This window comes from Archocentrus centrarchus, chromosome 1, assembly GCF_007364275.1.
Source record: "Archocentrus centrarchus isolate MPI-CPG fArcCen1 chromosome 1, fArcCen1, whole genome shotgun sequence".
Classification (NCBI taxonomy): domain Eukaryota; kingdom Metazoa; phylum Chordata; class Actinopteri; order Cichliformes; family Cichlidae; genus Archocentrus; species Archocentrus centrarchus.
The window spans coordinates 37,077,614-37,090,921 of record NC_044346.1 but is presented as its reverse complement, the minus strand read 5'-3'; the positions used below and the strand labels follow the sequence as shown (position 1 = coordinate 37,090,921).

Sequence of the window (13,308 nt, the reverse complement as noted above, 5' to 3'; positions counted from 1 at the left end):
GAGAGGGGCTGAGCTCATCTGCACATTTTCCCTTTAAAACGCCCTTCAGTTACCAGCTCCTTCATTAATGTGCGTGCATTAAAGAAGAAGTGCACGGACCGCGCAAACGTGAAAATAATACCCCGCCTTATGTCATTTAAGTTGAACCTGTAGGTAAAGCGAAGCAGTCGGTTGCCTCCTGTTGAGTCCCTCAGCATGGCAGCGGGATTTATCGAAGAAACACCTGGCATGAACAGCTGTTCAGGTCAACACTGCGAGCTTTGAGTTACTAAAGTACTTCTGAAAGACGCATTTTAGCATGAATTAAAGCCCCAGGCAGACTTTTTTTTTTTTCATCCAAATAAATCAGCAATTAGGAGCAAATACTACCCAGTATTTCTTTCACTGCTACAGTTCAGGCCTGAAATCATTTTACTTTCCAATCAGTTGCTCATATCGGCCAGAATTAAACTGCAAACTCTTATAAAATGTTGTGTTTTATATGAATAAAAACTTACCATATATAGACGTGAACCAGGCCTGACTTAGAGCATATGGCACACATGTTGGTGTGTGTAGGATGCTCATCTGAAAATACACCCCGGTGCACACACACACACACACAGCCGCAAATAGAGCCAAGATCAGATTTAGCTTCTCTTGAGGTAACCGTTTAAGATTATAGCAGCCGTCCTCTTTCTGAGGGAAGCCGAGGTCACATCACGTGACTGATGGTACCAGTCTTTCTTTCTGAGCGTGGAGAACAAACACATCAAACACATTCAGTTGCAAACAATTTTATTATTGCAAATTATGATGCATCATAAGAAGCGTTTACTTTTTGCTCTGCACACAAACTAACGGCGCTCCATGTTCTCACGGAGCAGCTCAACAGCGCATGAAGGGACACGTGGGGATCAGGAGTGATTGTGACACGTGCTTTTACACACTTCTAATTGCAGCTCCATTGCAAACTATGTCAAGACAAGCCTCTTGGATCCCATACATAATAACCGCGCTGCCTTCACTGAACACATCAGGGTGCCGAAGAACAGAGACGTGCAAAGTTGAATCCAGAGAACCCAGCTGGTGGTGTTAGTCTGTGAGATTACACAGCTCAGCTAGCACATTTGTGACTGATATCATTTAAATGAAAGAAAAAGAAGCCACGCTCAGTCAGCGTGCTGCTGCAAAACATAAATTATCGGAGTCACAGGCGAGTAAATCTGTTTCAACTTAAGTGACTTGTGCTCGGCATCGGATCCAGAGAGGCATGGCTTAGAAAACGAAACAGAAGCAAACATCAACCGTGAATAATCTTCCATTTAAAAGCCTTTTTAACAATGCAAATCATATTTATTGACAAAAAGGCGCTTAATTTTTCTTTATTTGCTCGTTTAAGCATGCCTAATGGCATAATCTGTCCAAGCAGCACGCATCCTTTAAATCTGTCCATCTGTTCACTCACACACGCACACACACACAGTGTAATTTACCAGGATTCAATATAATTTTCCTCCTAACAAAATTCTCCATATAGCCTACATTTGACACTATCTGACATGTAGACGTTGACTGTATAAAACAAATTACATCCATAGAAAAGAGCAGAGTATTTATTTACAGAGTAAGTGCATCTTTAATTAAAGTTCCCTCATTTACTCGATCTAATTATGCAGTTTTAGCTTTCACGAGGATACTGCATGGATAAAATCTGCAGAAATAACAACAGGTTGAGCTTATAAGAAGAAATATGCAAATAAACAGTTCCTTTTTTAAAAAATCTGAACTACCAATATACAAAATGAAAACAACATCAAGGGTTCATTTATACATTCAAGCATCCAAAAATACAAATATATGTCGTGTACATTTATACAGACGCACAGCTGGCAGCCAGATGGTTACGCTGCTACGTATTCCTTGAACGTAACTGTGAGGCAGTTTGTGGTAATGTCTGTGATCACTATATTCCCAAGGAAAGGTTTGAAGGAGGGAAACGTGTCCTCCTTTCTCTGTTCGTGGTTGGACACAGACAGAGACTCAGCATTCTGCTCCTCTGCAGGAGTTTCAAACTGAGTTCCTGTTTGTGTGTCAGCCTCTGTTTGTCTTTCCTCTTGTGTGCTCGTTAGCACTTCGGCCTGTGTGTGTGCTTCAGGCTGGGCTGCCGCGGGAACCGCAGCTTTAGGCCTCGACTTGACGATGCTCAAGTCGATAGGCTCCTCTTGGTCCGCATACACACAGTCCTGCAGTCCGGGGTGACCGTGGTGTCCGTTTTGGTCCATGTCGATGCTTTGGGCTGGTGACGAGGTTGTGTCAGGAGTGCTTATGCTCCTGCAGCTCAAAAACCTCTTACTACCCTCACGCTCCTCGCCATCTGTGTCAGAGAGGTGTCGCTTTAGTCCTTGAAACCCACCTTGGCCTTCTCTTTTGTCCTGTGATGAGGGGACTCCCCTGTCCAAAGGCTGGGGGAGCAGATTAGGTTTGGTTGTCAATTGTAAAGGCTGATCCGCTGGAAGCTGCCCCTGACCCCTGACCTCAACACGTTTATCCTGTTCCATCACAGTTGGCTCTGCTCTGGGGGGCGGTTCTTTTTCTTTGGGGCAATTGCTGTTAAATCCAGAACTGGGAGATGTTCCTTTGCTTATGTGGTTTCTTGCAAATCCGTTCATGAGGCCGAGCTTTTTGACGAGCTTCATCTTTTCCAGATGCTTTTCCACACTGTTCTCGGTGCTCTGCGGTGGCTTTTCAGCAGCTTCAGAATCGCCATTTTTAACTTTAGCTGCTTGCATTCCGTTTTCCATGTACTTGCTCATGACAATAACAATCCGCCCGTTCTTGTTTTTGTTCTTCACGATCTTTAGTTTGCTGCTGCTGACACCGTTGGGCTGCGGTAAAGCGTCCTCTCTAGGTTTTGCCTTCTCTGGCTCTTTGTGTCCGTTGAGGTTTGCTGGAAGCTTCTTCAGCTCCATGGTGATATCTTTCACTTTGGTCAGACAGCCCGAGTCCTTGTCCCGAACCCACTTTTGCTGCAGCACCGGCGGAAGGTTGTACTCTTTGTTAGCCAGCTCCGGCGCTTGGACATCCTGCTTGGGTTTAGCAAATATGGGCTCATGCACCTTGAGGTCCGGCTGGTAGTGGTGATGCTTCTTGCTGTTGAGCTGATAGTAGAATTTCTTGCCATTAGCCTGCTGCTCAACCTCACGCTCCCTGCACAGCGGCTGGTACTGGTGGTGCTTCTTACTGTTCAGCTGGTACTGCTGGGCCTGGGGGCGAAACATCTGCATGGGGCTGGTTTTCTGACAGCTGTCCTCATCCAGGGATGCCTCCTGAAGGTCGGCCAGGATGCTGGACCTCCTGGCAAAAGAAGGCACCTGAGAGCAAAGACAGTAATCAGCGTTACTAAAAAAAAAAAAAGGCCCAAGCCCCATCGATAAAGAATTGAGTGATTTCTGTTGTTTTAATGAGCATTTAAAATAAAGGGCATCCCTCTGAGCTGGGAATTTGATTAATGATGAACAGTCTGCAGTTTCTATACATGTGTCCAACAAAAAGCTTTCATGAGGCCCACGAGCTGCAATGAAGACACTGTGCTTGGAATGTGTGAAGAGGCTCCAAATGAGCACAAGGTTTATTCCAGGGGCCTCGTGTCCATGTTGACACAGCCCTCCTACGGAGCCCTCGCAGCTCTCTGAGCCACCGGCCCGGCCATCACAGTGACATTTCAAAGTGTCTCCTGTGGCTGTGACCTCAGCTCAGAGGAATGTCACTGGCTGCTTTGTGTCCCGTCATTGACTTTATCCCGTGTGTTACCACCAACACCCTCCTGAGAGGAACAAAAACATGCCTCTGAGGGGATCCCTTAGGCCTTAGGGCCAGTGATTGATGCATTAAATGTACAATCACAGTCATCTAACTACAACTGTTAGGTCAGGAAACAGATTCCTATAGAATTTAATGAACATAATGCCCCCTGAACATCATAATTTCCACTGCATAAGTACGCCAAACGCCTAAATTAAGAAGTATTTTGCAAATTTTAGACATGAACCTTGGTTATCTCATCAGTGCTGGTACAACAGAGCCTGTGAAAACATTTCTGGAAACACCCATGATGATAATCTCAAAGTCATCTCAGTTTAAAATAGGGAAACAGTGCGACATCAGCCAAACATCTGTAATGATTGTTACTGGCCTTGTTGACTGATGGGTGAATAAATTTACAGGTGTTTGTGGCCAATATTAATCTGCCATGTCATGAAAAAGATCATGCGATGTGGGTTAAAGAGGTTATTTTTTAACGTGAAGATTTTCCTGGAACAAAATGGAGTTTAAACACAACAAAAACAAAAAGGAAAAAAAAAATCTTTTTTATTTGAAACCTTAATATCTGGCACAGCTTTCATCATCAGAGCTCGAACGCTACAAAATCCTAACTGAGAGCCTTTAATGCAAACTGGATGTCCCGAGTGTGAAGGGCCCAAGTGTTTCACAGGCAGGGAGGGTCTAACAAAGGAGCTTTGAGCTGCATTATGGGTAATGTAGGATTTAATGTTACCAAAAGATTTAACCGCGTTAGAGACTAAACGTTGGGATATGGTGGCATCTGCTCCATAAACTTTGTCAGTTCTGTTTACAAGTTTTTTTTTTTGAGTAAACTTTATGCGGTGATCTAAAGTCTCATTTTAGTAATTTCACATTTTAATACTTTCTGGAATTTCCTGAGGTTACAGAGGGGATTACACATGAAAATGAAACATAAATATAATTCTTCAGTTACATTACTGATAATAAGAGAAGTTTCAGAATCGTGTGTGTGTGTGTGTGATGATAAAAAATTTTCTTACCAGAAGATGTTTGGGCTTTGGCCCTCTCTTCCGGTATCCCATCACCTGCTCCTGACGTTCCCTGTGGGAGAGGAAGACGGCAGCCAATCAGTGAACCATGACACAGAGATGAGTCGCAGTTGCATGGCAACACAACGTCGTGGGTGTCCTCCTCACGCTCAGTCAGAAAACACTGAGCATGTGTTACACTTCCTGATGTAAAATGAGCAGACACTTTTATTTGCTTGTCACGCATTTACCTGTTCACACCAAGTACACAAGTACAATCTGCATCCACAGTGGAAGATAAAGGCCAGCCCCTCTCTGACTTTCTCCACACAAGTCTCTCCAAGACAGTAATTCAATACCGCAGACATGAGTGATGTCACATTCCTCCCCCACCCTCCTCCCTCACATCTAATTACAATGACGACTCAGTGTATTTTCATAGTCTGGCATTCAGACGATTTGGCTCCCCCGAGAGGCACGCAATTAGTTTCAATAAAATCCCTCCCCTTTGGAGGGAGTCGGAGATAATTGCGAAAACAGCCGTGGAGTGAAGTTGATGTTTTGCTTTAATGTGTGACCTGCGCCTGAAAGGCTGCTGTGGGCAAAAGCTGAAGGAGGCTGAGAGAGAAGCCAGTGACAGTTTAACACGGCATGCATTTAGGAAATTCGGTTACACTGCCCTTCACATGGAACTGCCTGGTCAGGTACTGAGAGGAGTATTTAGTGTTTAGCCAAGCAGCTAATCTCACGGAGGCAGCCAACTTTAAAGGCTGCAATTTTTAATTTCTGTAACATTTACTAAGCAACTATTTAGTTCTTTCGATCTTGCTTTCCTTTTGCACATCGCATGATCTTTTACAACTATGTAAAGATGTGACCCATAATGTAAACTTCTCCTAGCCTCCAAAATACACTTTGCTTCATGTTCCTTCGGTCAGATGTTTAAACTTTGTCATGCACAATGATGTAATGTGCAGAATGTGACTCTAGATTATTTCCACATTTGTCTGCTGAGGTTTCTTTGTGCCCTCAGAAAGTCTGACTTTTACATGTGCGCAGGCAAGCTCCATTTATAGCATTACAAACTGTATGAAGGCAAATCCATAAGATAAGTGAGACGCAGATACTTTAAATAAGTAGTACATCTATAGTGCTAAAGAAGTGTAAAGTGATACCATGACTCAGTCTCTTAGCTGTGGATTACGCCTAGTGAACTGAATTTCTCTTTTAGTTAATTAAACTCTGGTGTGATTGCATCCTGTGTCATATATACTTGTATTTAAATATTTTTCAAGGGGGTTCTTAAAGTCTGTGCACATCAGAAAATCCAGAGAAAAAAATCTAACCTGAAAAAAAAAATCAATGAACCAAACAACTCCTGGACAATCATCATCAATTACTTTATTAGCTAATAGTCACACTGTGAAAAATGACACAGGGTCATCTGGTGACTGGATGGCGGGCCAGCAGGTAGCACAGGATAACTTGATGCTGACACTCAAATAACTGTCAGGTGGAAAAAGCTGATGTGCAACAAAGTGGTTCAGTTTGATCTGGTAACCCTAACCTGAGTTTAACCCTAATCCGACTCTGTGGTGACACTGGGTTTAATCCCAAAACAAACACTATGACTTTTCCAGGCATCAAACTTTCTGCACTGCTAACACATACAGGAAGATCCTGCTTTATCTATGGTTTAGTGACAGATATTTATTATGTTCTGTGATAGGAACTGGAAATGTAGGATACAGCTGATTAAAACCTGTTCGGTCATGTTTTTCTCTGTGGCTCATCCACTGGTGAGGCTGTTTTATCAAACTGTAAATTTACCTGTCTTGGAAAGCATCAAGCAGTCTTGGATCCAGGATGTTCTCCTCTGGTTCCCATGTGTTGTATCTGTCCAGAGAAGTGAGACAGAGAGCAGTGAGGACACACTGGCCGGTCAAAAATGGCTCACCATAACAGGCACTGGCTGAGGGTACCCAGGTGACTGGGTCTAATTCAATCTATTACTTATAAATCCTCCCTTGAGTCATAATTGTGGGCGTGCACGCATGTAAACAACATGCTGAGACGCTGGCGCTCCCTGTGGATACACGTGTAATAAATCATGGGTAACTTTTACGCACGGCAATAGGAGGAGGAAACAACGGTCCAGCCTCCACACAAATCTAGATACGTGGCATTTTTAAAACATAGTGTTCAATTATAGGCATGTCTTCCTTTAATTGGCACACTGGGGATTGCATACATTGGAAAACCACATCCATCATCGGGGCCAATAAACGCGCCGAGCGCCCAAAGCAAGAACGCGCAACCCCCCATATGCGCGCCCACGCATAGAAGAATGCACACATTCACACTTGCGCACACTTTCTGTTTTGGATGTGGCGTCTTCATTAGGTGTATTTCTGTTATTAAGTGCACTCACCTTGGAGACCATCCGCGCCACTTGACCAAATATTCAACCCGTCCCTGTGAAGGAGGAGAAACTGGATAATCAGCATAACGTTACTTTACTCTGCGCTGCACCGTCATCTTAAAAATATCTAATACAAAAACATTAGTTCCTTTGGAAACAGAAGAGAATTTAAAAAAAATTAGCCTCCTTTCCATGTGCATGTGTGTAAAAATGTCCTTCAGCGCTCTTGTGACAAACCTTTCTGCTGCGCTTCTTCTCGATGCTCTCCACCGCAAAGACGTGCTCTCCCGCGGCGGGTAGCTCCATTTTCCGATACAAGACAAGCCGCTCTTCTGCTTTTTTTCCCCCCCTCTTTGCTGTTGTTATCGGACACCTTATCCTTGCTTTCAGTCCGTTTTCCCCTGCTGCTCCTCTGATGTGAAACACAAGACTCCCCTCCTCCTCCTATTTTCACTGCGCCTCTTCCCTCGCTTTCCCCCTCAGAGAATCTCGCTCTGCAGCCGAGCTGGAGCTGCAGCCAGAAAACACTTCATGCAAATAGCCGTTGGTGTGACGTTACACGAGGGGGAGGTTATTGGGGGCGGGGGCTGTTCCCGTGCCGCTTTCAGGGGCTGTCGGAAAAAGTGTAATCACGACTTCAATGGCGCGTAAACAACAAGAAAAAAGCTGCAAATAGCTGACGTAGAGAATGTTTTTGAGACATTTGGTGAGGAAACGTAAATCAAGGAAAGCACAGCTACTTTAAATTTACTGTGGGTTGATTTACTGTAGCCAGGATATTAACATTGATAAGACATGCATGACATTTACTTTTCTTTCCAGCAGAAAAACAAATATGACGCCAATTTTGTCTAGATAGGAGTTTGACTCAGTTTGTACCCCTTAGACCTTTTAATAGGAAGTTCCGATTTCATTAGGTCCTCCATGTCTGACTATAGAGACATGCCACTGTGTGACATCACCTGCTGTTTGTACTTCCATTGTAAAAGAAAAAGAGAGAGCAATATTCAACATTACAGATAATAATGTTTACCTTAAGCATGTTCAAAACGTGGCCCTGGGGGTAGACTCGGTCCAGTCTGTAAGACTGATTTGTTTGCAAGTGTGAGAAATGCAGTGACGTCTATACTATCTTCAGCTTTTTTAAAATATCTAAAGTGACAGTGTATTCACTGTTATCCCAGGTGTAGTCCTGGCACTATAACCACACATAAAAATGTCTGGAAAGTTTTTTTGTTTGTTTTTTGACAAATTGTTTGAATCATAAATAGTAAAATGCAAAAACTCCACATGTGAAGGTTTTGTGCTTTTGTACCACATCAATAATACACCTGTAATAAGACACGTTGTTGAAATTCCACTCATTTTTTTTAAAGTATAGGTTGTTCATCATCTGTTTTGTGAATGGCTGGTTCATTAAAATGCGAACGTTGATTTCTTTACAGTTAAAAAAAAAAAGTTATTATCCCCCCCTTTCACTGGTCCGGCCCACGTGAGATCACAGTCGCCTGCATGTGGCCAATGAACTAACGTGAGTTTGACACGCCTAACCGAAAAACAAGTGCACCACACAACGTGACTGATGTTGTAAAAGTTACGAGCAAAAATGAGACCCTGAACGCACCATCGCCCTCCCTTGTCGCTGAACGCGAAGCCAGATCTAACTGGAAGAGGCTGCTATGAATGGTGAGTGTATTATCCTGAAACGTGATGGCCCAAATGTGCTGCTCAGCAGCCCGAACTCAGCAGCTGGGCAAGGCCTTGCACTTAATTTTGTATTTGCAGTTGCAACCCATCTATAGTCCGCGTTTATTTGGGATACTTTTTCCTATCTTTGCGCCCTCGCAGCTTGTAGCACCTAAATGGTTATGCAAAAATGTATTTATGACGAGGGCCGCAAGATGAGGTGGTTAACCTGAGATTATATGTCCCAAAAAAGGCTGAAAAATGAAAGCATCCACCTGAAAATACTACAACAGGCCCAACCAAAGTCAAGGCCAGAGCCGCTGTGACATTGATTTATCACCGCCACCATAACAAGGCCTTCTCTATTACGGCAAATGCCAGTGAAACAGGAAGAACACATTCCAGTCCTGTGCCCTGTAGTGTGGATAACACGACGATAATGTGGCATGAATCGTGACCCTGTGTAAAGTTAAATTGCGAGCAGAGCCCCTGCGCTGTTATGCGCATTACAATGAATAGATTTCCATATCCTCTCCGAGTCAAGGTCACACAAAGAGATGACAGTTCACAAGACACCGTGTCGCGGGGATTTTCTGGTGGATTTTCGCGCTGTTAAAAGATAGCTCCTGGTTGAGTGGCACCCGATGTAGGTCATCTTCTAACTCTCCCCCCTGGTTTTAACTCCGGAGGGGTTATTTCTGACTGAGCCCCGACAAGACAGGCACCAGCCGCTTCCATTATTGGCACACACAGCCCCTGGACAGTCTGAACCAGCTCAGGCCTGATGCTGAAGGGGACACACGGACCTTTGGCACCAAAGCCGACGGTTTATGCTAGAAATGGTTGCGCTTATTTGCACCTGAGGGAAGGTTGAAGATTTTGATATATTTAGATGGACACAGAGGGAGGTTACAAATAACATAATCTTCTTCTGTTGCCACGCATAACCCTCTGATTCCTCTGTTTCATTACATGTAATCCGAGTCTAGGGAAGGAATACATTTCAAAAGCATCTATTTAAAAACAAAAACGCGAAGCGCCACTGCAGCCTCGGTTGCATTGTTTCAGACGGCTGGACCAAATAAAATTCAGCAGCGAAAGGGTTAAAGTGCAGAGTTCCCGCAGGCTGCTGCGCTGGGCCTATTGCAGAGAGGCACGATGGTCTTTCCTTATAAGGCAATGGGTGCAAATCGGCGGTGAAATATCGCCTGAAATGACCGAACACGGCACGCTCGGGCTTCTCTATTTACTCCAAAATAGCCTTTCATTTGCACAAAACACCCATTATTCTTCAACTTGTTCGCTCCGTGCTGCGCCGGTGCGCTCGCGCGCAGCAGCCTCGGCGCGCGCACGCGGCGCAGCGCTGCCCGTACAGTCTGCAAATTCATCTGCGTCATTCCTGAATTAAGGATGAGCAGAAGAATCGGGGCCGCCAATTAGAAGCGGAGGGGAAGGTGGAGGTGCCAGTATCAATAAATGCTGATCAGGGAGCTTTCAGCATGCGTCCGGGAAGCTGTGCACGCGTCACCTGTCTGCACCTCAACCTGATGGTGTCAAAACCTGCTCAAGACCAAGTAGCACATTTAGATCCATCAGATATTTGTATGCAGGCAGAGAAAAAAAGGGGCAAAAGGGCTGGTGATGCCAGAGGTTGATATATATGTGGTGCTCAAACGACATCTTTTTTTTTTTTTTTTTTTTGTCTCGTGGTTTGGAACATGGCACGTGCTCCAGGGGTGGGCGGAATGTGATGGCGCACGTGCGTGTTGGTTATTACTGGTGCCGCGGAAACTTTACCTGAGCAGCACCGCGCCGCACGGTCCACGCTGCATTTTGCGCACTAAAAACTGCACTAACGACACAAGCAAAAACCAGAGCAGATGTCGGTAATTTAGCGCAAATCATCCCGTTTCTCTCCAGCTGCAGAAGCACCGTTTATTTATTTCCCTCGGTGTTAAAATGCAGCCCGGGCAGTGGGAGGAATTATTTTTAAAACACCAGAGAAACAACAAAAATGTGACGCACAAAGAGAACAAACGGGTCTGATCTGACTCGCATTTGTCTTTATCGCCATCTAAACTCCTCCTTATGCCAATTTTGTGTTTAAAAATAAAATAAGTTACAGTTGGGTTGTGTTTAAGTTGCTGCAAAATTCCCAGGAAAAAACAAATGTGTCGTCCTTCGTGTGTGCACGGACAGGAAGCTATTTAGACAAGCTTGACGTGCAGGTGCGCAGTCAAGGCTCAATTACTGCATGAGAGAGGACAGGCTGAAGATGATCGTTTTCTTTGAGTATGAAGGCTCACAGTAACAGGAGAAATCCACAGGAAATTACAGAGAAAGGAGCTAATTTAGAAGTTTAGTTCTGAAAGGAGGACGTTTAAATCCACTCCTCCCCGACCCTTTACTCTTTCCCACCTGTAGCTCCCCTCAGGCTGATCTTGTGCAGTCTTAACAGATGCAAACTTTGAGTAAACCTGCTTGTTAGAAGTTAGAAAATGTATTTCCCCCTCTACCAGATAACTAAAGCACATGATTGCAAGTCTTAAATGTCATAAAATAATGACTGTTTTCATCAGTGACAGGCTGAATGGAGGGGAAGAGGTGACATTACTGTAAGAAGAAGTGAAAAAAAAAAAAAAAAAAATTCTTCCTCATGCATCACATGCTTTCCTTGGATGCAGGATTTAAAGGAAACCAAAATAAATTTGAGGTATTGAGCAGCAGGTGAACATGAAACATTTACAAAAGTCCTGCGATCTCGAGCATTTGATGACGCACTGTGAGTGGGGACATCTGATTAAGATGACATTTCCACATAGGAAGAAATGACGCTCTGCCTGCATCACAGCACAGTGCTGCAGATCCAATGACAGCAGAGGAAAAACAGGAGGGTGGAGGTGGAGGGACGAGGTGACACGAAACAAAGTCCAGAAGAAAAGATTTCAGTAACGGCAGCGAAGGGAAAGCAGAACTGTGGACGTGTTGGTTCAAATCAGCTGCAGATTGTTTGACTTCTGAGGAAAGAACTCGGAGGGGAGATTCAGATTTTCTGCAGTTTCCAGAAATTAGTCATCTGACTTTGACCACAGAGGCATTTAATAAATAAATCAAAATATGTTCTGGTGAAAGGTCAGCCAACCGCTGCTGCTGACAGCCTTTAAGTACATATTAAGCACACAAAGAAAAATGTTGCCTTGGAACTAAAAGCTTTGCAATTATTTAATCAATTGAAAGTTTTCTTTAATGTAGACGAAAAGCAGCTGACCTCAGACTCTGGCTGAGACCTGCTATAAAAACCAAAGGATGAGAGGCTTCCTTTTGTAAAGTAAATAATTCCTTTTACATTTTGCAGATCGTCACATAAGATGAAAACTACATGCACCTTTATAGCTCATAGGAAAGTCTTTTAATCCGATACCTGAAAATGAAAAGTTTCAACCAACACGTGCTGAGTGGAACGAGATCCCTGTAGTTTGGTTGTTGCCCGCAGTCTGCCATCTCTCCATCTCACTGCACATTTGCTCTTCAGCCGGGATTCACTGCAGCATCCTTTTTCTCTCTAAAGACCAAATGAGTGAGTCAGCCCTGCACTACAGGCAGGTTTAATGGCATCCTCAGCCTGCGCTCGTCTTTTAGTGGCTTTGGTGGGAAGACAAAGAAAGCAGGATACATGATGCTGTGAAGTGAACACAGTGTATAAAATAATTTCCACAGAGATTTCTCCAAGGAGACTTTCACTTTTTGGTGTCACGTGTCATTTTGTAAATTGATGGCACAAAAACCTTCATAGAATTTTAAATCCCGCACGTCTGACAGTCATCTTTTACATTTCACGAAATCATCTCAGAAGTTTGGAGGAGACGATAATGTTTTAGTGGAACTGGTAGAAACTCACATACATGTAAAACCTAACAAGGGGCCCCAACCAGACACCGCTTCGCCCATAAAAGGTCACAGACCGAAGAATAAGCTGCAAATTACAAGTTTGATGTTTTATTTTAATAACTCATGATGTCTTTTTATAACAAGTTTAAAGGGATATTTCAGCCAAAAATCTAATTTACAGCTGTTTATGCACACTGATTGTTTTGTGTTGCCCAGTTTTGGAGATGTTAGCTGTAGACATATCTGCCATCTCTTGAATGTAATGGATCAAAATGGCACTCGCCCTGTGGTGACCAAATTGCCTAAATAAATAAATAAATAAAATCCAGCTGCCATGTTTGTTTGTTGTTCTCAGAAATCATGACCCAGTTATTTTAAAAAGCAGGTTCATGTAGGAACTATTTTCTCTCTGCCCAACTACACTCACCAATCAGAAAAAGCACAAAGCCAACATTACAGCTCTGCTGGGGGGGGGTCAGTGTTTACAGGCAGGGCGCC

At 43.8% G+C, this 13,308-nt stretch overlaps 1 protein-coding gene across 1 annotated transcript; it reads right to left on the bottom strand.

Moving 5' to 3' along the window:
• Positions 1-815: 815 nt before the first annotated feature.
• On the bottom strand, positions 816-7,788 carry LOC115793149 (E3 SUMO-protein ligase CBX4). The gene is made up of 5 exons (XM_030748024.1): positions 7,474-7,788; positions 7,246-7,289; positions 6,645-6,710; positions 4,827-4,887; positions 816-3,353 (listed from the first exon to the last, which is right to left on the bottom strand). The coding sequence occupies exons 1-5, from the start codon at positions 7,540-7,542 to the stop codon at positions 1,884-1,886; spliced, it is 1,710 nt and encodes a 569-aa protein (XP_030603884.1). The 5' UTR covers positions 7,543-7,788; the 3' UTR covers positions 816-1,883.
• Positions 7,789-13,308: the final 5,520 nt, after the last annotated feature.